General features: G+C 26.5%; 2 protein-coding genes across 5 annotated transcripts; both read left to right on the top strand.

Annotated features, from left to right (window-relative positions):
- The first annotated feature begins 3,400 nt into the window (after positions 1-3,400).
- On the top strand, positions 3,401-16,230 carry LOC107166922 (uncharacterized). Of its 4 annotated transcripts, none has more exons than XM_089221706.1 (8): positions 3,401-3,677; positions 3,761-3,799; positions 3,880-4,870; positions 4,934-5,101; positions 5,728-5,842; positions 5,926-5,977; positions 6,759-6,847; positions 6,938-7,116. In XM_089221706.1, exons 3-8 carry the CDS (start codon positions 3,908-3,910, stop codon positions 7,087-7,089), a joined length of 1,539 nt encoding a protein of 512 aa, XP_089077832.1. In that variant the 5' UTR covers positions 3,401-3,677; positions 3,761-3,799; positions 3,880-3,907; the 3' UTR covers positions 7,090-7,116. The 4 variants fall into 4 exon arrangements, with proteins under 4 accessions (XP_089077832.1, XP_089077834.1, XP_089077831.1 ...); XM_089221705.1 differs by lacking the exon at positions 3,761-3,799 and adding an exon at positions 8,902-16,230 and having other exon boundaries at positions 3,402-3,677; positions 6,938-7,119; XM_089221704.1 differs by lacking the exon at positions 3,761-3,799 and adding an exon at positions 8,784-16,230 and having other exon boundaries at positions 3,402-3,677; positions 6,938-7,119.
- On the top strand, positions 16,066-23,402 carry LOC107166917 (uncharacterized). The gene is made up of 8 exons (XM_089221703.1): positions 16,066-16,230; positions 18,430-18,566; positions 18,728-18,992; positions 19,166-19,377; positions 19,634-19,895; positions 20,044-20,291; positions 20,359-20,502; positions 22,596-23,402. Exons 1-8 carry the CDS (start codon positions 16,221-16,223, stop codon positions 23,025-23,027), a joined length of 1,710 nt encoding a protein of 569 aa, XP_089077829.1. The 5' UTR covers positions 16,066-16,220; the 3' UTR covers positions 23,028-23,402.
- The last annotated feature ends 767 nt before the right edge of the window (positions 23,403-24,169 follow it).

Below are 24,169 nucleotides of genomic sequence, written 5' to 3'. Positions count from 1 at the left end.
GTAGTTAAGTATAGTTGTATACATAACACAAGGGAATTTATTAAAATAATATACAATATATTTATATGTATATGGCGTGTAGATTAGCCAGATTAGGTAGGTACCTATGTAAAAAAAGATGTATAAAATAAAACACAAAATAATATTATTAAATTTACAAACAAAAATAAAATAAGTAAAATATCATTTATCAATTTATAACAGTTTATAATATTTTTTTCTTGATTTTCGTAAAACAACAATCTCAATAATGTCACATTAATCTTGATTTTTTCACTCAAATCTCAATATTGATCTAGTACAAGAGGTGCTAATTATTAGTTAAGCGTTTAGATGTTCATCCACTACGAGGGTACAAATTGGTGAGGGGGGGTAAGAAAATAATGATGTATGCAAAAAAATATTACAAATGCTTTAATTCATATACTTAGGTATTTTATATTTCATCTATACCTGATACATAGGCTTTTGCTTAATGCTGATCACTTAATCATTGAACTAATCATTTTATGTTCGTACAAAATAATAGGTATTAAAATCTATAGTTTCATTTAATCCCCTTCCCATAAATTACCCTATCAGCGCCTATCTTCCATTACACAACATTTTACTTTACATCGTACTAATGAACTATTATTATATGCAATGTATAATATACATACTATATTCATTGTATAGACTATAGATACGGTAGTTGTATTTGTAGGATTTCTTAAAATAAAAGTAATTTAATTAATATAGTTAAATATGTGTGTACGGAGTAATTTTTTAATGTTACCGTCAATAGCCTTATTCGGATACTTAAATTTCCATATTTAAATATACATAATATTATTTACAACGTATTACATATATATATATTTATTTACTTGGGTAAGTAACATAATATCTATTTTTGTTTCCACTTTTTTCAGTCTTGGAATCTTTCTCGTAACAATTATACATAATAAATTCTAATCACAATAATTTTATACCTATTTGTATTCATTTAATATGATCAACAAGAATATTTTATATTGAAAATTAAGATAAATTACCATTATATAGTAAAAGTATTAACTACTATGGATTATTGAATTTATAACAGCTTATCATTCAAAGTATTTAAGCATCTCTTTTTAATTTTTGATAATTGAAATCGTATAGCGTAGAGCCAACATATTATTACGGCGATACCAATAACTGCACTGTATGTCTTTATAATACACAGTGACCTGTTACTCGCTATATTTCAGTATAATATTATTATCTAAACATTTAAATAAGTACTTATAAATAATTAATTGTTGGTTCAAATGTTCGATATTCGAAATTTATGCATCAATCATTTTCAGACTAAGAAATTAAATGTATAACATTATTAAATATAGGTACCTACAACGTCATCAGTTATAACTTAAAAGACATAACCTAATACAGTTGATTCATAAAAATAAAAACGGATAAGTCGTGGATGTGGCTCTGCTGTACAGTAGGTACAAATGGGTTACAGTAATGGATGGAATTAAATGTTTCTGAGCGGAAGCGGTTTTTCTTTCTAGGATATATTATAGATAATTAAAAATTTGCAAATCTTAGATTTAAAAAGAAAATTTTCTAAGAATTTCTAGCCCAAAATAATTTACGAATTTTCGTGATTTTTGCGTAGGTATGTTGTCAAAATTCAAAATTTTGAATGCTTATAAAAAAAATTGTGACTGAATTTATTTTATTTTTCAACTGTTATTGTAAAAATATGTTAGGCGCCTTGTATTTAATTTTCAAGCTTTTCTACCCAACAAATACATTTTGATCGATATTAATTTTAAATAAACTGATAATGATCGAAAATTGCATATGACTATAAATAGTTCAACTTAAGTAGACATTTTTTGAAAAATGTACGGTGGATAGAATATACTTATATAAACATTCGGTGAACATTTCATGTATCTATCTATGGTCATTTGTTTTTAAGTTATATCAAAAACGAAAACTGATTGTGCGTAAAACTTCCCGTTTTTCCCTTAATTTTTAGTTTATTTAGAAAAATATTGAGAATTTTTTACTTTTGACCCCCCAAAGTACCAACTAGATTCACTTTCTGATCAAACGAGTTATTGAAGTTGAAAATCCAAGCATTTTTACTGCCCCAAAACGTGATGACACTGATGACAGACACAAAATTAAAAATTAAAATTAAAAGAATTTAAAAAAAAACACAATATAGTTACAGAATTGTGTGTATATAGAAACAATTTACTGTTGTTTTGTAAATAATAATTATACTTATATATAATATACTAATCCACTTATAATTATTATCATGAGATTATATCTATGGACTGATGATTTGACGAATCGCAATTTTTCTTTTGGGCGTTGTTCAAAATTGAGCTTTGCGTGTGTTATAATATAAAGTTTAGATTATATATTACATTTTCCTGTATGTCTGTTACGTTTTGACATTAACGTAATAGCTTGTAATAGGTACTGTTGACCTGATGGCTGCTGATATATTTAAATAATATATTATACCTAAAATAATTAAATTCTAATGCCTATTTTTATTATAAATTATTATTATTATTATTATTATTATCATTGTTAATAATTATTATAATATTATTCATTATTATATTGTAATTTTTTGTTTACCAAATTATAAATTAGGAAAACTTGCAAAAGCTATTGTACCCATAAATCGATTAATATTTTATTTAATATTTAATATTTAAATTTTATAATTTACTATTTACATTATGTGAAATGAAGTGTTATCTCCATAAAATAAGGAATATTATTATAAATATTTGATTTTAATTTACAATTTGTATGTATTCAGTCTTAATACACCCTCATGGGCAATGGTTGACTTGAAATTTAGCTACTTTAATAAAAAGTAGCGTCCCTAGTTTTTAATCAAACTCATATAACTATGAGGGGGAGGGGGTCACCCCATCACTACCCTTTATGGTCCCTTAAGAAGCATAATAAAAAATGAAGAAACACGTATCAATGAATCATAATATATTATACAATAATATCATTATTTATTAGGTATAACTAACGCCGTGTCCTACGTGAGTCCGGCGAGTGCGACGAAAAACAAAACAGCTTGTATTTCGCCGCATCGGACGCACCGCACTGAAGCGGAAGAGCTACAGGCTTCAGCATGGTCAGAATAGAATTCGTTTGCACTTGCCGCACTCTCCGGATATCATGGCCGGATTCACGAACGACACGGCATTAAGGACTAAGGCATGACAAATAAATAAAATTTGTCATGGACTAAGGTACTTTTTACTAAAAATATACGCACTTGTAAGGTATATACAACACATGCGGATATCACGTCCTCTTAATTTGTAGACCGTCAGCTGTCTATGGTACCTATTCCGTATTCGTATTATAGATAAGTGCGATAAGGAACTTTAATGTTCTGTGGTTATATCACAAATTAAATAATAACGTTTTAACTTAAATTTTATCATAGAGTAATACTACTCTATGTATTATATTGTATTGTAATCTATTATAATGCCATAATATAGATAATTAACGAGTTATCTTGATTATGACATTTTCAAATTATCTGTGATATAATAGTGATATTAGTAAGAAGAAGAACACAGAATAAATTCGATCTATTCTGTGTTAGTAATACAGAAAATCGAAATGGTATACTCTTATGATAGGTAAGTCGATAATAGCAATTTTTTTTGATTATTGTGACTTGTGAGTATAAAATTGTCTAATACCATCAGCATCGAACATACAGGTACTTGACGCCAGTGTCAAACGTCAAATCCGCTTATGAGTAATTAGACTAATCGTCATGGCGATTTGATATTTCAATTTTATGTGACTTGTTGCTTAAAAAAACTATTTGGTTTTTAGGTGCAATTTGTGTATTCATTGATCTATTATGGAAGTTTCCAGAAGATGCAGTTGCAGCTGCTGTAATAAATGTATGCAACATCCGGCATTTCATACAATCCAGAAATTAAACAACATCTATACGTGTTTAGATCGATTAACCACACTAGATATAAGTTCTAGTAGTATCTGTGAAGCACCTGGATTTATCGTGAATCTTGTAAATATAATCAAACTTGATTTATCATCAAATGAATTGGAAACGCTGCCATTGTCATTTGTCAACTGTCAAAATTTAACTGATCTCATCTTGTCGCATAACAAATTTTCGCAAGTTCCCCAATGTATAATTGATGGAATGCACTCCTTAAAAATACTTGATTTATCTCACAATCAGCTCTCGGATATCAGCATAAAACCATTTTGTGTTCAAAGATTACGAAGTTTAAATATCAGTAATAATTCAAAACTGGATAGCCTTCCACAATGGTTATGGTCAGTTGAATGTAATTCATTAGAGTCATTGGATATATCGTTTACAAATTGTCTAGACAACATTGCAGTAGATCCTTATCTCAACATGTATGGTATTGGTAATCATCTGAAGTATTTGGATTTATCCAACACAAATTCTGATGTTCAAAAATTAGATTTTATCAAACATTTAAAAAATCTAAGAAATTTGGTTTTGGATAATAAAATTACAATGATAAAAAATTATCGTAATTACTTCTGTGATGTACCACTAGTATTTAATTATCGATTTAAATTTATTGATTCTCTAAGTATGATCAATGTTGATCTATCAAGCATTGGAAAACTTGTTTATTTCAGTTTGCCAAGTATACGGTTTTTGAATTTATCCAACAATTCTATTGTGTTATTGCCAGATTCCTTAAGTCAATTAAAAAACTTAGAAGTCTGTGATTTTTCAAATAATCAAATTTTAACAATTCCTGAAAGTTTTAAAAGCTTAAAGAATTTGAAAAGTTTAATATTAAATAATAATTGGGTTGGTATGTTTAAAAATTTGTAAATAAATATTTTATTTTTTTAATTTAATATTTTTTATTAGATATCAACATTTCCAAAACTCATTGAAGACCTACCAAACCTAGAAGTTTTGGATTTGTATTCTAATAAATTAGATATATGTCCATCATGGAATATAAATTCTAATATAAAACTAATTGATCTAGAACAAAATATCTTTTCTACTGAAGATTATGATTTTGATATTAAAGTAAGTATTAATATAATACTACAGTCTACATTTCTAAGATAGATTAAGATTTTATAATGCAAACTTTCTTCATAATAAGTAGATTTAAGTAAATTAACAAATAGTGGATCTATAAAACACACAAACAACCTAAATCTAATATTTTGACATGTGCTTTTAAAGTTTACTTGTTTGAATTGAATGAAAAACAATTGCGTAGTTAATGTTTTGTGTGGTTTTTTTATAATTCAATAATGTGGTATTTATTTTTAATTATCTAATGGCCAAATACATAAGTTAAGCAAAAAGCTTATAGGCATTGGTTAAAAAAAAATAAAAATAAGATTATTACTGATTAATACACAACTCAAATAAATTCTTATCTGAAAGTAGTCCAACATTAAATATTATAATGATTTAACAATTTTAATTATTTATGTATAGTAAGAATTTTTGTTTATGAATTATACTTTAAAATATACTTAAATACTTAATGAATGTGAATCATGCATTTGCAATTTCCATATTATTTTATTACTATTCTAGAAATCCATTAACTACATTTTTATATTGTGCCTGTTTTATTACATTGTTGAAAATAGTATGTTACTTATGCATTTGTATAATTAATTACCATTTCTTGATAGGCCAATTATTTAAAGTTGCTAAAAAATCTACGTTCATCAATTACCGAAAGCCGGGCTGTAGGACCTTCATGTTTTGAAGAACTTAATGATATAGAATCTGAAACAGATGGATCAAGTAAGCATATGAAGCTAATATTACAGTCTTTAGTTTTATTCTTATTTTTTTAATTGTTTATCTCGTATATTTTTTTTATTTAGGTAGTCATTGGTCATCATTATCAAATAGCTCTTCAGAACACAATATTCATGGGTTTGTAAATATAAACTATTTATACAGTGATTTTGTTGCTATAATAATTAATAGTTATTTACTAAATATCTTTAGTAAATAACTATTATTTTTTATAAAATACATGATAGAATAATTATTTTCTATCCATCAGATAGTAAAAAATAGTTATAATTTAATAAGTAGGTAATACTTAAACTGGTGGCAATATTATGATATCACTCCATCCTTATTTTTTAAACTAAAATTATAATAAAACGTTAAAAATTGTTTTTAAATATAAGCATGAGTCTATTATAAATTGCAATTAGATGTACTTATCTTAGATACACTGTAATGATAAATAATCTTTATAAATTTAAAGTGATGCAATAAATTGCTTTCTTCATGTCTCTAAATTGTACCTATGTCTTGAAATATCACTGAATTTCCAAGCATTTTAAAATTTTAGCTCTAAATTTTTCAATTAAATCCTTAACATTAAATCTACATGTATATAAAATTCCAATAGATTTCAAGTGAATCAAACTTAAAAAAAAAAACACTGTCTTCATGTAAAATATGTAAAACCTCTGTATTTAATAAAACTTTAACTCTAAAACATACAAAACAAAAAACATTGTAAAATTATCTTTAACTAATTTGTCAGTAAAACATAATGTAATATCGTAATATTACCTAATATAAAATACAATTTTCTTTCTCATCAGTTTTATCAAAATCTTGTAATTGTTTAATTTGTCCTTCATACTTTTGTAATCTTAACATTTTATATTATACATAACTTTTAAAATATTTTCAGAGAAGAGGAAGATGATACTCATTTTAAACAAGAAGAATTGTGGGACTGTGATTCCTATCAATTTACAACTGATATATTTGATCCTAAAAGTTATTACTTTTACTTATTAGTAGTTAAATATTACATCAAAATATTTGTTTTATATTAAAAATATTTTGCTTTACTTATATGAATTACAGGTTTTGAATTGAATTTAATGAATGAATTAAGAACATTAGAAGTACCATTAACTTTTGATGAAAAAAAATATGTGCGAAAAGTGCGCTTAGCTAATGAACATTATTTTTGTCCTGGTGATGAACTTCCTAAGAAATTGTCAACTTCTAAATAATAATTAGTAAATAATTGCTGTTTGTAATTTGTAAGTATTTTTTTTCCAGTTTAATCCATTTAATCTAAATTATACATGTATTTAATGAAACGGTTTTAAAGTTTACTTAAAACTTATTTGCTAAAAATTTACTAAATACTTGCTGATAGTTAATCATTAAGGTTCAATAATTAAATAAGTTTACTACATTTTTAGAAAATCAAAGCTTTGATAAAACTACAAAATCGAGTGATATTTAATTTTTATTAATCAAATTATAGAAACTTTATCAAGCATATCCATTATCCATTATATGAATCTTTTTACTAACCTCAAAACTACCTACTCTTAATTATTATATTGGCACCATGTTTTCACCAATTGATGATTCAAAAAGCATTAAACATTTCGAAACTTTTGCTATTTTGGAAGGCTCTTATTAATTAATCTAATATTAATTATTGTGCATTGTAATATCATCTTAATAATCTTACATAAATTGTTAATGATTGTCATTTACTTTTAATTTTTAAAGATTCCTGGATTTCAGTCAAAAATATTTTGAAGAAAGACATCATTATAAAAAAAGTGTACCAAAATTACATTTAAAAATTGAAGATTAAGATTACAATATTTCTTTTCTAACAAAATATATATTTTTTTTATTCCTAACCTATATGGAGATAATATAATATTTAATTTAATTTGTGCATGGTAAATATTGAATAATTATATGTCATACCTGACAGGTATTCTTATTTCTTTGTCTCTCAAAAATATCTTATTTAATATAAATTTCTGTTTACAATTTAATATTTAACAAAATAATAACTTATGTGGCTTTGCTAGCTCCATAGGTGACCACCTAGGATTTTTAGTAACAAAATCTTTACCACAAATCAATATGTGTTCCAAACCAACCGTTCCCTTTACAAACAGCTAATGGTCATAGTTGCTGCCTTGCTGGTGTTAGGATCAATAAAATAACAAATAATTGAGTTAGAAAATCGAACATTAAATTTATTTTAATTAACAATGTATTATATAAACTTAACAAAGTTTCATATAACTTCAAGGTAAAATAAATATATATTTAATCCAATCAATGAAGTACCCCTTCAATTATTTCACATTGACGTCAAGCACAATACCTATGTCCATATTATACTTAATAAAATTAAGGAAAGATAATAAACTTAAGTATTTAACAATTGTATACATTTTAAACTTAACATACTACTAACGTTATATAAAAAGTAGGTTGGTGAATTATAAGCTTCACTTAAGTATGTGTTAATTTATTACAATAAGGTTTCAGAAAGAATAATAAAAAAAAAAATTCCATTGATAATAATATCTCATATATTTAAACTATGTATCGTTGAAAAAGAAGATAAGTTTAAAATTATTTTATTACCATAGTACTATAAAAATGGGTACCATTCAATGTACAAATTATTTTTAGGTAAATAGTAAAAATATTTAACAGTTCAATAAAGCTATTAATTATTTAGAACTACTTTGACAACTTCTTACAAAATAACTATTAATTTATTAAATGCACATGGTTTAAGTCATAGAACATTACACCTTCATTTTCTATACCATTTATTATAATAAATGATGTTATAAATTATTTCTTTGAATATAGAGTTTTTTGCTATACCTACTCTTATATTCAATGCTACCTTTATTTTTTCCTGTTCTAAAACCAGAAACTGGTGGAAACTGTTCATCACAATACTGCCACCTGTTCCTGGATTGTTTATTCACTATTATAACAATTTATACGAAATTGGAAGCCTCTAACCACCCAGAAAAGCTGGCTTTCAGCACTCAGAAAACAACAATTTTCATGTCCACCTCTCGCCTGCCTGCCGCCTCCTTCTGCCCGAATATTGTCTGCGTCTCTACAAACGTACCAAATTGTAGCCTCTGCTTCGCCGTCTCCTTGAAATATCATCTTGGAGGTGCAGGAGCTCCTTCTCCAGCACCAGAATAATATCAGGAATATTATATTCCGGTCGTAGACGCCGACCGAAGCACCGCTCCATTTTATACCTACCCTCCGGCCCGTACGGACAATGGAACAGCGTATGCTCCACTGAGTCTTCCGGTTCCTCGCAGTGGAAACAATGTGGATCAGCCACCCTCCCTCTTTTCCATTGGTACTGCTGTCTATTTCCCGACAATCATACCACTTTAATTTTACAAAACTTAATTTTTAAATGTGAAAAGAATATTTATGATAAATTATTGTATATCATATAACTGTATGTATATATTGTACTCGTGTGCCAATTGTGCCATACGAGAATATGTTAAATATTGAATAGTTATATATTATATTATGATAATATATATTAATTTACACGGTTTTTTTTTATCATCACAAGAAACAATATTAAAATCTTTAAAATTTAACATAATTAAAAAAAAAATATATGATCTTGGTGAATCCTATATATACTTTCCACGTAATATGTACCTATATACACTTTGCTAACTAATAATCATGTTTTACATCACATAACCACATTACAGGACTAAAATTAACAACTGAATATTATGTGCATAACCACAACCCCTTAATTAATGTTTGATTCAGAAAACACATATATTTTCTAAGGCGCATTGCATAGGCAATATTTTAATTATATTTTATCCATACCCTGTGTTAATTGAAATGAGATAAATGATAATACAAAATTACAAATTCTTGTAATTGGCAAGCCCCAGATAACATAACATACTTCGTCAGGAATATTGTATTTTTTTGAAATTTAGGTTTTAAAACATAACATTTTCTATTTCATAATATACGTATAAATATTAAATAGTAATAAAAGGGGTAGTAGGTTACATAATTTCAACAAGAGTAATAAGAGTATGGTATTAAAAAAAAATTTAGAATAAATTATACAGTAGGTAATGCAGAATACACACTGAAGACTGCAGTGTGTTATCTCAAGATAATTAAATAACAATAATTTATAAGAATAATATTAAATCATGATAAAATGGTTATATTTTAGAAAGCACGTGTTTATTAAAGTTTAAAAATATTGTACACAAAAATCAACTTTAGTTAACTTATGAAAAAAAATAAATGAGATAAAAGGGATTGGCACCCACAGAAAAATGTTTTAAAAAACAAAACAAAATTAGAAAAAATCTACATTAGGAATACATACCGAAGATAGCAGTATATAATCTAGATACGATATTATTCTACTATATAATATATATATACGATATACCTAATGTAAATTTTATGTGATGATATTCGGTACATTTTTATTTCGATACTAAAGAAATTCAACATGTATCGACATCGTAAACATAATGACGAAAGAAAATATTTAAAAATTCCCGAGGAAATGTGGATTTTTTTATTAATATTTTTTTAAATTTTAAATTTTATCATATTTTTTTAAGAATTAAAATTAATATTACCTTAATTTTTAACAAGGTTTTAAAGCCATATTAGTGTTATAACAGTATTTCAGTATTGACAATCATAATAAATAATAAGTCCTCATCTGATCATATTTTATTCTTTAATTTTAATGCTTACGATATTATTCGATTTCTAATTTAAATTAACTGCATTCCATGGCTGCGAGCCTTATTTCCTCATCATTATAATTTTTGCATCTTAAAATGTATAATCAATTCTTAATTTTACAGATTATAACCTGGTGCTCTCTAAATATTAATTCCTCAATGAACTGTAAATAATTTTTTTGGTTTATGAATTTGGAAATGAACTTTAGTCTTCAGGATGAAGGACAATTACAAGTAAATTAACTGGCTAATATTGTTATATTTAAATTAACAGTAAAATATATTATATACATGTGTTTTTAGATTCTGAACGAAGTGAGGAATGTATTGATTTTACAATGATGTATGTTTTTATTTTTTTGTCTGTCATCACGTTTTAGAGTAGAGATAATGCTTTGATTTTGACTTCAGCCCCTCTTTGAAAACGAAAATTCATCTAGTTGGTATTTTGGGAGGTTCAAAAGTAAAAATGTCCAGTAGCTTTCAAAATCGTCAGGAAAACCCCCAAAAAAGTACCTAACTATAGATACAGGAATTTTTACGCATAATCAGTTTTCAGCAAAATTGATTTTTTATTTTTCTGTAATTCAAAAACGAATCATTGTAAGTGTTTAAAATTTTCACCAAATGTTTATATTAGCGTTATTTATTTACAATTCAATTTTTTAAGCTACCTATTTATAGACAATTGAAATTTTCGATTTTTCTAAGTTTTTTTTTTTAAATACCTATAAAAAAAATTTGGCTAAAATTGTAATATTTCATTTAGAAATGATGTGTCATCATTTTGTAGATGAGTGTAATAATTTAAATCAAAGTTTTGTATAATATACTGATTAGTGGATTCGTTTCTCTGGCAACTGATAGGTAGGCTCGTAGTCTACGGACATAATATTTTATTAGATTATAATAATATCTGTGTTAAATGTTGCTTGATAACTCAGAAGTCGTTACTGTTTTATGCAATATAAAGGTCTATACAATGTTGAAGCTGTATTATAAGTCTACAGAAATCTATATGTGATACAGTAAAATAATCATCATTTATATGTAAAGCAATTGAACTCTGCTTAACATTAGTTGAATATGTAAAGTTATCAGTTATTTTTGTACTTCTACATCTGATGTGTAAATTATTATAATAATTAAAATGGAATTACTAATTAGATTCAGAAATAAGTGTAAACTAATATTTCAAGTTTAAATTAATAATTTTTTTCGATAATTTACTTTCTAGTAACACAATAATCGAAATTTGTTTGTTAATTAATTAATAATCCAACTGTAACACTATTCTTGCTGTATGGGCAAATATCGATGGTTGATTTTGATAATACGACTGACTATTGCCTATAGGTAGAATAATGATGAAAAAGTTGAATAAAAATAATGTTTCAGTCTATCAATATTCAATATATAAAATCTAGTATAATATAACTGACGGAGTACCTACTTATTTTGGACTAAGGTTTTTTTCCTTATACATTTTCAGGTAAATTTCAAATTCTTAACCCTCTCGGTACGCGCATGCGCAATGCAACTAATTTCTGTTTAATAGCAACCGGTATTTTTAATACCAAATTCGGATAGACTGAATTTTTTTAAGTCATTTTGACCATGGCTCTAAAAGCAAAATTGACTGAATGAGAGCCATTCAATTTTTAATAAATAATACATTTTTACAATTATCATTATAAAATGTATAAGATCATTAATTATAATTATTTATTATTGGTTACTTTTTGAATATTTTTACGTATAATACAGTTGTAATACATTTTAATTAAATAATTTTATATCCATATTATAATAATCTTATTTATAACACGTAAAAAAAAAAAACTTAAAAATATACGGTGACACGCGGGTGGCTGATGCTCGGTGGTGCTAAATACTAATGCACATTACGGCCATGCAGATGACGCCGTTGTGTCTCAACGCCATCCAGGCGATCACCACAGAACGGGTCACGTACTCACCCGACTCGTAGCGCCTTGTCCACTCTAAATGCGTCCTGCAGCTCAAAATGTACGTCGCAGCAACCGCGGCGATACCGTCATCACCGGTGCTGCGGCCATCACCATTCACCAGTAGTATCTATTTATGCTATTTAATATAATACTCGAGATAATGATGTAGACAATAATGTCGAAAACGACGCTGATGATTTTCATCGATATAATTTAATATACGTATGCGGTATGCGGTATGCGAGTTGATCGTTGATCTGCTCTATTGTAAAAAGTCTATTGTATAGTGCAGGGATCATCAAAAATGTTTAATGAAACTAAAGAATACTCAGCTCTGAAAAGCTTGCAAAGTATTATGTTGTAATGGATGATCGCATGTTTGATGGTTTGTCGTTAAAAACGATCGTGTGTCTTCACTTTTCGGTTGTTGACTTATGCGAAATCGATGACGTGTTCGATGACTTGAGAAATCGTTTTACATATTTTACGAACCTACTTGCGCTGCATGCATAAGACGGAGGGTTGAAATAATAGTAAATCTTAATTGATGATGACTATTGTAAAGGTACATTGATATATGACGAACACATAAAAGGCACTGTAGTCTTGTTTGAACGGTTGAAATATGCTCCTCCTGGCTCCTACATTATAATGTAAGAAACATTTTCACTATTTAAAAAGTTTTTTCCCTAAATATATTAGTTAAATAAAATAATCTAGCAATTTTATTTTTGCAAAAATGTAGCTTAACACCACCTTAAACTATTTAGAATAATTTTAAAGTCCATTCAGAAATATTTCCATGACAAAATTGACTAACACGTGAAATTCGTGTTAAAATGGCCAGCAACAAGTGTCGCTGTGTGACTACGTGAGACCATCATGGCGCAAAAAACTATCATTAATTTCAAATTATTTTTGTATAAATGCATTGTGTGATGAATACGTGAATGGTAAAGCCTTGTTTGAACGGTAAAAATATGCTCCTTCTACATTATAATATGAGAAACATATTTTACAATTCAAAAACTATTTTCCCTATAAATAAACTTTATACTAGTTAAATCAAACATTTTAGATCCTGTATTCCTGTATACAGAATATTTTATTTAATAATCAATTTTTTTTACTAACAATAAGAATCGTATACATACCTACTTAGATAGACGTCGAAAAAAATTTTCATAAACGTTAAAAACCCACTTTTACGCTATTTTAATTTTTATATTAACAAATTATGAGGAACCTTGTATTAATAATATTGTCAAGATTTATAACAGAGTGACAATTGTATTATTAGAAATATCCTATAACTATACACATAATAAAATTTTGCCACTGTATAAACCTATTATACCTACCATACCTAGAAACCATAATTAATACCTATCTCGAGCTTCGAAATACGAATATATAGTATCGCAACCCCGCATGGCGTTAGTGCAGAAGATAATATGGTGATTAATTGGTGAATAATCTAATATTATTTAGTAAACTAATAATATATTTTTACATCAGATGCTTGAGTTATAGTCTATAATAATAAACATATTATAATCCATTTAATTGTAAGGTGTATTATTTTATTCGGGCAGCTATTGATTTATTTTTAATTTTATACATTGTGGTAAATAATATTTAATACATTTGTTTTAGAATAAAAATTAGTAACCAAGTTTTTTTACCCAATTTGTGTTTTTGCATCGGGGCTTTCAAAGTTCAAGACACTTGAGATTATTTTAAATAAGCTTTAATTAAAAGCTGGTGTGCAAAACGTTATGCAGAAAATTATAACGAAATTTGTTTTTTAAAAATTCAAATAATATACTTTTACCATTATCCATAATTTATTTATAAGATTAACAGTGAACGAACATATTGCAATTGCAATAATTTTAACTTACTCTAATTTAGTTTTTAAAATTAAAAATTATATGTAATATGTATATAGGTATGTTAAATTGTTTAAATATGTTTGTGAAATTGTGACTAGAAAATTTTAAATTTATGTGATTTTAATAAACTTTGTCATCATATGAACTAAAATCTTTAAAAACAAAAATCATACATGATCATTTATGTGAAATCTTGTTTAGGTACCTAATTTCTCAAACTTATTAATTGTAACCTATATAATATTAAAAACCTATGCAGGTCGTAAAATTAGCAACGATAATTGATAAATTAAAGTGACTTAAACGATTATTATCATAACTAAAAGAAAAAGAAGAATTTAAAAAAACAACGTTTATCATAAATCGTCTTATTGTCATAATGCTTTTTTAGCTAAATTATTATTGGTGTCTCGTGTGTCTGGCAGTGGCAATGTGAGATGATAGACGTAAAAAGGATTAGTAGATCGAGTTAAACGTTGATAGATACCTTAAAAATAAAAGAACGAACACATGCAGAAGCGTTGTCTCCGTCTTACAAACGTACAACATAGCAAAAACTATTTTGCGCGGGAAAGAACCGAGAACGAGGAGGCTACAGAATAAACTCTAAGAAACGAAATTTTCATACTATTAAGATGAGAACAATAATTAGTGTAATTTACTGTATAACGTAAAGAAAGTTATTTAAGTTTAAAATAAAACTTTTTTGTATTAATTGTTATCGAAAAAATAAAAACGTTGTTGCACAGTAAATAACATTTTCGTTTGTATAGTATAAAGATTTCGTTTCTTAGTTAAGAGTATGACTGTAATATTACTAATATAACCTTCACGGTTCCTGCGCAAAACTTTTTTTGCTGTGTTTTAGGCACGTTTGTAAAACGAAGACAAGTGAGACAACATATGTGGGTGTGGCATCATCCGTCATCTTAAAATTGAATAGGTAATAATAATTTATAACAATAATATAGTATATAAAGTATATATTATAATATTATACTAATATATTTTATTATATTATACATTTATGCTTAGTGCTATTATAGTAATATACTGTATAATATGAGTATATGTCTCATGTCTGTACTATTCTTTTATTATTATTTACGTATGTGCGAGACTGCGAGAGCCGAGAGGACAACTGACATGGTTCACGACGTTTGCTGCGTTTTTGCTTCAACTAGACGAGCTGCTGGTGTTGATGTCTCCGAGCGAGAGATGGATAACCATAAATAATTTCAAGGTCGATTTTTTATTTTACATTATTTTAATAATATAGTAAATGTAATATATAGCTCTCCGTGCGAGTCCGGAGTCGTCGGCGGCGAGCCTGATGAGGGGGAACCGCGGGTTGCAGATCATACAATACGTCGGGTGGATGTGCAGGGGGGCTGTGCCATGCGCATTGACGCCGCCGCTGAACACCAGTCAGCCAAAAACGGCGCTGCCTATGTATAGCGTACCATACTATTATAGGTACCGCAGCTGACTGGCAGGGCGCGGTGTGGCGGTGGAGTGGCGGTGTACTTCCCTACACTGCTACGGTGCTACATCAGCGATCATTACGGCCTGGCTACAGAACATCAGTCGAGTCACTGACCACTGTTCATTTAGTCGGTGTTTCGCGTTCTCGTTAATTGCGCTCGATCAACATAACTTATCCATCCGCCTTCGTCATCGAAAATTATAAGGGAAATAGATTCACGTTTGACACGATATAATGGCCACCGGTAAGCGATACGTCATTATTGACATTATTCTATTAAAAACAACGATACAGAATTTACTTCGTCGCTTTACCCGTACGGGCCATTAATCGTTGATAATGTAATACCATGACATATGGTCGCGTAATATTTTGGTTGGGATATTATGGGAAAAATTAAATATATAATATTATATAAAACGCTGCTAAATGATTAAGCTCCGAGTAGGCACGAGTAGACCATCATACCGACAATTTATAGTGTAAATATAATATTATTGTTAACATAGACATTATAGACTTGTCGGCGATTTATCCATACGGGTGACCTGTCTATTTTTGTTACGCCGACGTACAAAAAAATAAAAAATAGTCATAACTAGTAGTAATATATATATATATATATTTTAAGAACCGCTCGAGACTGCTTAACTCGACGGACTTAGGTATTTAATCTAAATGCATTTCTTAGTTTCTTACGTATATTTATGTATGTGAGGAATTAAGAGAATCTAACTTATTTTTTATCACTCGTGTGTTGTTTATACCTATTATACATGGGTATTTAAACATTTTATGTATTGTAGGTTCCTCCTATTATCTCGACGATCGTCGTACACAATAATTTTAAATTATTATATTTAGATACCTATTATTAGTACCTATTGACTATTGAGTTTGAGTTCCTATAATATTATTTAACGACAAACGTTGTTGTCAATATTAGAAAACGTGGACAACTGCATAATAAAATATTGTTTCTAATTTTTCTACTTTCCACGGGTATTATTAATAAGTCGAACAATGGCTTATTTTACTTTTAATCGTAGTATTTCTTATTACGTATTATTTATCTAATTATCTATAATTTTTACAAATATATATTTATATTAATTAATCTATTCTGTGTTTATAATAATGTCGAGTTTCTCAAAATGTTGCTAGTCCAAGGTTTCATGTCATTCTAATTTCTAATACATATCTTTAGGTTATAGCTAATATCAAATATCTAATATTGTTAAATTCTGTGCTATTATGTTCGATATGCGAATATACCATAAACTTCTTAAAAAGATAATCTGATTGTGCCAAATAATATCTTACTATAAAATTTTGTAAAAAATGTTAGAATATTTCATTTTGATTTCAATGTGTTATACTGCTGTCTGTTATCAATGATACCTCAGGGGTCATAGTACCTATACGACTATACATAAGTAGGGTTTGGGACTTCTATGAGTCTACTTGTTTTCTAATATTCATTTCAAACATAATGATATATAGATATCTATAAATCTGTTTCAAAATAAGAAAAATTCATAGTATTTTTATTTTGCATATTTTACTCTTTTTCGTGTGTCTGTGAATATTTTGTTGTATTCTCATTCTAAATGCATTTTGACACAAATTTTTAAATTAGAATTCCATATTTCTTTAAATTGGTAGAATAGTTTTACCTAGTAGAATGTTCAAATAATTATTAGTTTGGTTCGTGTTTTCATTATCTGCTAGGCCATTTATGCTTGAAATTATGAACCATTGATAATATGCTTATATCAATTTTAATATCACAATACAAATAGATATTGTTAATTTGGGAAATAAATATTAGTTATTAAATTAACTATAGAAAAATTAATCTGGTTTTCTTTTTCAAGCTTAAAAATACCTGAAGTCTGAATATATAAATATAGATTTATATGTCTACCAAGATTTAATAAATGTATTTAATTTTTATATAACAAACATTTTTGTATATTTTTAACAATAAAAATTAATAATGTAACCAATATAGATATTTTTTTTTTATGGATTGTACCTATTTAAAATGTTTCAGTTTTTAAGGCATATTTTAATAGGCCACTAAGTCCCTGATTCTATCTTTAAGCCGGAAAACAGTAAAGCACTACCATCCATTTAATACCTATAAATAATAATTATTTATTATTTATTAAATGTTTTTAATTTTTATATTTGGTTAGTTCTATATTTTAAAATATTTATATAAATATATATAAATATTAAAATAAATGTACCAACATTCTTTTTTTTTAACAAATAGCATAGAAACATCTTAGCCAGTACTTCTACAATAGGTTTTAGTCCAAAATGTATCTTTATTAATAAATTATATTAAATTAATTATAAATTATTTAGGTACTGTAATACACTTTTCACCATGATACAATTTATTTATTTATTTTATTTTTGTTTTATGTCATAGAAATAACAACTGCTGATAGCCAAGACTATAAATTCAATCCTTTGAATTTCGGCTCTTTGCATTTTACCGTCAAAGCATCAAACGATGCTCATATTGCACTAACTGCTACTGCAGAAAACAAACCACCCAAATATGAGGTATTTATATTTCATACAATTTTACTTTTAATCAGTTAATTTTTATTTAAATTTTTAAATTTTCCTACTTCTTTTTAAAAGGCTGGTTTTTAATGTTTAAAACATAAATAATAAATAAATTTTATTTTTACTATTATTAAATTTGTTTTTATTTTAATCAGATATTCCTTGGTGGTTGGGGAAATACAAAATCTTCTATACGCAAAAATAATGAAGAGCCAGACAAGGTTATTGTTGATACTCCAAAACTATTAAATAGTGGCGAAGCCCGAGGATTTTGGATCAAATGGGGAGGTGGTTTTATTGGAGTAGGAAAACAAGGAGAAGAAAAGCCATTTATGTCATGGCAAGATGATGAATCTTTAAATGTGTTGTTCTATGGTGTGCGTAGTGGATGGGGATCTACAGGTGTATGGACTATTGAAGGTTTGTTTGCATATCATAAAATAAAAAATTTTTAATTTTACAGATAATAATATTATATATTTAAATATAATATAATCCTAGTATTTAGGAGTACTACAGTATTATAGTTTTATATTTTGGTTTTTAAGTATTCAACTTCACATAATTTAGTTTTTGGAATTGAATTGATATAGATAATATTTACATAAACACCGAAGATAGTAAGGAGTTCATATTTAGAGCTATACTTCATGGATCAATAAGTTTTTCGGTAGATAGTGCCAATGATGCACATATTGTTTTGGCAACTAAAAATAAAGAATCTGAACCTATGATAGAGGTATTACTTGGTGGCTGGAAGAATTCAGCATCTGCCATTCGTTACAACAAACAAACACCAGATAAGGTTTAAAATTATATTATACTGTGCTTTTCACTTTTAACTGATGCTCTTGCTTGATTTGATGTTTTTAACTTGAATGGTATAAATTATTAACTGAATTAATTTTACTGACTGTTTTAATAATAATAATAAGTTTAACACATCTTCAAATTTCGATTCTGATTAACTCTTATTAACTTATTGTGACAATTATGTTTCATATATGATTTTGATTATAGAAGAAATGTAATAAATGTAAAAATGATTGATGTGTTTAAAGGTGCACGTTGACACTCCTCAACTTCTGAGTAAAGACGCTCCAAAGAAATTTGTCATTTTTTGGAGAGATGGTGTTTATGAAGTGTTTAGTGAAAAAACTAAATTATTTGAATGGAAAGATTCAAGCCCATTTCTCATTTCTCATTATGGAGTTCGTACTTGTTGGGGGGCTGTTGGTAATTGGCACATTCATGGTGCAGCAGATGATCAATTTAAAAGCAAAATAGTTGCTACCCCAAAACCAAAACCTGTAAAAGGAAAAGGTTAGGAATGCCCCTGTGTATATTTTTATTGTGATTAGTACATTTTTAATTAAATTTATAATATATGACCTTATGTAATGTGTATGATATGTTTTCAAGCATAAGTTCAATCAAATTTAATTTTAAACATTAAACTTAATTGTTTTAGCTCCACCTGCAGCTTCACCTGGTTGGAATCTTGATGGACCGTCCTCTGGTCCAGTTCAATGGGTTCATGCTAGTAACGGGCAGATACCACCAAATGCTTTACCTGGTGGTTTTGATGCTACCAATGAACAGCTATATGTAGCCAGAGCAGAACATAATGGTGCTTTGATTCCTGGTAAACTTGTTCCTTCACATGGTGTTGTCTATATACCTTGGGGTGGTGTCGAGAATCCCAAAGAAAACTATGAAGTAAGAAGATATAACTTTTTTATCAATTTAAAAAAATATATATTTTCTAACACTTGATTTGATTTAGGTTCTTTGTAACTGTAATGGTACTTGGGTGAAAGCTAACAATGGAGAAGTCCCTGTAGGAGCATTATCTTCAGGTCATACTGAAGATGGTGAACCATTGTTTGTTGGACGTGGTGATTATAATGGCTCATTAACTGTTGGAAAGGTATTTTAAAATATTATAGACTTAGATCACATTTAGTTGACTGATAACCTATGTCTATGAGATATTATTTTAAGGAACAGGGTTCGGATATTATTGCAGTTTAAAGTATATTTAATTGATTACACAGTTTCCAATATTTCATTATATAGGACATAGGTATACTAGAACTGTACTGTTAAGTATTAAATTTTATTCAAACATTTGTTTTGAATTTACTTAAATCTTTACATAAAAATAAAAATAAAAATTTTAACCTATTTTATCATTATTATTATCAGAGATAAATGGATTCATCTTTGTCCTATATAGTCTGTTAATGTGTAGTATGTCTTTGCTATTATATTATCTATATTGTAGTTGTGGGATAACCCTATGGCTGTTAATTTTCATAATTTTCAAGCATCTCTAATGATAATATATTTAATGTTATGTAAAAATTTTCACATAATTGTGAAATGGCATTAAATCTAGACAATTTATTCAACTGAAATATTACACAAAAAAATATAAATAATAAATCCAGTTATCAAACAAACATAAACAGTAAAAATATAAAACAATGTATGTTTGTATTTCTTTGTTATACTAATAAAAAAAATATATTTCCAACATTTTAGTGATTATGTTTGTTTACTCACATTTTTTTTATACATATATTTTATTCAAAAAATAAAATTAACAAAGTCGGTAAGTTAAATATTATATTATTTTTTTAATATTTGTGAACCAACCTAAACTCTTAAGTGTTAGTGTATTGCATAATTAGTGATTTTATTACTATATAATATAATATACCAAAACATGGCAAAGTAGGTACATACATACTCTTTTATTATTTAAATAAGTTTAATAATCTATATAATATTTAGTACAATAGGTTGTCAATGACCTGTATTAGTTTTGTGTTTGACTAAATGTAACTTTTAATCAAATCATATTACTCAATGTTTATAAAATAAATTAATAATTAAGTTAAATTAATAACTTTAATATCTCAAACTATTGACATTCTATTGTAGTAATGTTATTCATTTATTAAAAATAATTTTTATGATTATACCATCCTAACTATCATTTTAACAAAGTTCATATTTTATTACTAATAATTATGTTATTATCATATTAACATATGAATGGAAAATCTATTTAATTACTTGTTTTTATATTTAAAACATTAGTTCTTAACTGTCCAATTTAATATATTGATTAGTTTACTTGTTTACTAAGAATAGATACCTATTATTTTTTTTAAAGAAAATTTCAAATTCATAAAAAATAGGAGACAGATTTCAAATTAATAAGAATATTTAAACTTAGAACTATTTATAATTATTAGAAAATTAGAAATACATATCATCATTTATTTTCCCATGAAAATTATCTTAGAAATATAGGGGTTAAAATAAAAATAAAATTATTGTAATGGTTGTTTACTTTTAATAAAAATAACAAAATCTTTATTTGAAAATACTTGTAGATAAGAAACTTTTGGCTTTTTATTCAAGATATTTTATGAAATAAGTAATTCCAATAGATTAAAACTAATATTATAATTACTAGATAGTACTGAAGGAACTTTTCTTACTTTTCTTAAAATTTCTAACTGCTTAATATGTTTGACGATGGTCATAATTCTAAAATAATAAACAGTTTGATGTCTGGTGTAGATTAAATATTATATTTTTGTCAGAATAAATGGTAAATGTGACCTTATGAGTATTTACCCATCATCAAATTTTTTTATAATATATTAATGTGTATTTTATTTAATATATTAAATTTGACTGTAAATTCTATCGATTTATTTAAGAAGTAATGAAACACAGTTCTCAATTGTTGACTCATCACTTACCTGTATGATGACTATTTAAAATATATAATTAAAAATCTGTTTCCTATATTTATATGTATACTTCGTCATATTTTTTGATATTTAATTATTTAATTTAATAAATTCTAAACTATGATTTTAGGTGGTAATTTAGTATATTTTCCACTATATATCTAATATATTTATGTATTATGCTTCATTAATCATCCATAAACTATAAAACATCATGTGTCTAAAATAAAATTGTACATAATATTTCTAGGAGAATCAGAATAATAAAAAATCACAGAAAACGAATAAAATAATGGCTCAGAATTCTTTAAATGTCTGCTCTGAAGAAAGTTCTTACATAGATACACTGATAATGAAATTATTGAAGAGTTCGATGGAGAAAGAAAACGATGATCATGATGTTTTTGGTGCATATGTAGCTATGGAAATGAGAAACTTGAAAACATCTGATGCACAGGAAAAATTAAGAGGAGAAATACGAGATTCTATATCTCGAGTTGTTCGTGAAGAATCCATGACCACAATCGATCATACAAAGACTCCTAATTTAGATTTAAAAATAATAGATAATGATTTAAAGATAGAAGATAACCTTTTAAAAACCAATTCTTCAGAAAAGCATCATGATGTGGACACTGTTTCTCAAGAAAAAATAAAAAGCAGCTGGGAACTCATTAATTAATCATTGTTTCTAGTTTAATATTACATATTTTACATTAACTTCATTCATTTTTTAAATAAGAATACATAAAATTATTAATACAAAATGTATTTCTTATTATCTAAAGAATCATTTTTTTTCATAAAATATTTTTTTGAACTATATCTATATTTATTAGAACTATTACTTAAACTTAATTAAATTATTATTACTTTAATCTATTCCAACAAATATAAAAAAAATAAAAGAGTTATAGAGCAATGTATACATTTTGCTAGCTGGTAATAACCAATAGGTATATTAAATTAAAACTGAATGAACTGTATTCATATTTTAGTTACCTTTGTAAACAAATTCAAGTATATATTTAAGTAATAAAGTTTTTATTATATTGTACATGTTATGCTAAAACAAAATGTATTATTTATTGGGAGAAAAATGGTTAACTCGTTAACTTATCAGTTAATAGTTTAAATTTATGATGTTAAATTTAAAATATACTTTTGATTAAACGTACTCTTGAGACTAGAGTTTAGACTATGAAAAAATGACTAAATTTATTGCTAAATTAATATGGTTAATAATCCTATGTATTGTTCTGTGGTATAACTAATGTTAGATGAGGATTATCCATGGCAATATGCAATACATCAGTTTCCATGATATCCTATCTTATTACTATTTTTGTTCTATCTTTAATTGGATAACAATATTGTTGTAAATAAAATATTATGTATTCCCATTTTTTTAATAAGACATTTAATATAAAAAAATAGTTTTTAACTATTGCAAGTGTCAACCAACGTAAAATTGTATATTTTAAAAAAGAAAAACCGTTTCTAAAATTAATTTCTAAATTTAAATGTTGTTCTTTGGGTAGTGTTATTCCATTCTGTTTATACATACATATGATCCATATTTTTTAAAATAATTATATGGGTATTTACTTGATAAAAAATATTTTAAATAGATTTTTATCCAATAATAATTGATATAACTACTTTACTATGGTTACTGTTGTCTGTAGGTTAACATACTTTACTACCTAAGAATACAGAATCTTAGTCTCTGATTCTATAAATTATATTTTATTATGTTATAAATATTTTTATAATATTTTTCATTTTTGAATAATTTAAATTTTGTTTGTGTTTTACATACTT

The sequence above is a fragment of the Diuraphis noxia genome, unplaced genomic scaffold, assembly GCF_037042655.1.
Source record: "Diuraphis noxia isolate RWA-SAM2 unplaced genomic scaffold, SU_Dnox_SAM2 contig0002, whole genome shotgun sequence".
In the NCBI taxonomy this organism is placed as follows: domain Eukaryota; kingdom Metazoa; phylum Arthropoda; class Insecta; order Hemiptera; family Aphididae; genus Diuraphis; species Diuraphis noxia.
This window is presented reverse-complemented; position numbering and strand designations above follow the sequence as displayed.

Excerpts from the sequence above, each read along its gene's own strand:
- LOC107166922 (XM_089221705.1), top strand. The coding sequence starts at position 3,908 with ATGGAAGTTTCCAGAAGATGCAGTTGCAGCTGCTGTAATAAATGTATG. Across the intron at positions 4,871-4,933 it reads TAATATTAAATAATAATTGG|ATATCAACATTTCCAAAACT; the intron begins GTTGGTATGTTT and ends ATTTTTTATTAG. Across the intron at positions 5,978-6,758 it reads TCAGAACACAATATTCATGG|AGAAGAGGAAGATGATACTC; the intron begins GTTTGTAAATAT and ends AAATATTTTCAG.
- LOC107166917 (XM_089221703.1), top strand. Across the intron at positions 18,567-18,727 it reads ACAAACCACCCAAATATGAG|ATATTCCTTGGTGGTTGGGG; the intron begins GTATTTATATTT and ends TATTTTAATCAG. Across the intron at positions 20,503-22,595 it reads GCTCATTAACTGTTGGAAAG|GAGAATCAGAATAATAAAAA; the intron begins GTATTTTAAAAT and ends TAATATTTCTAG.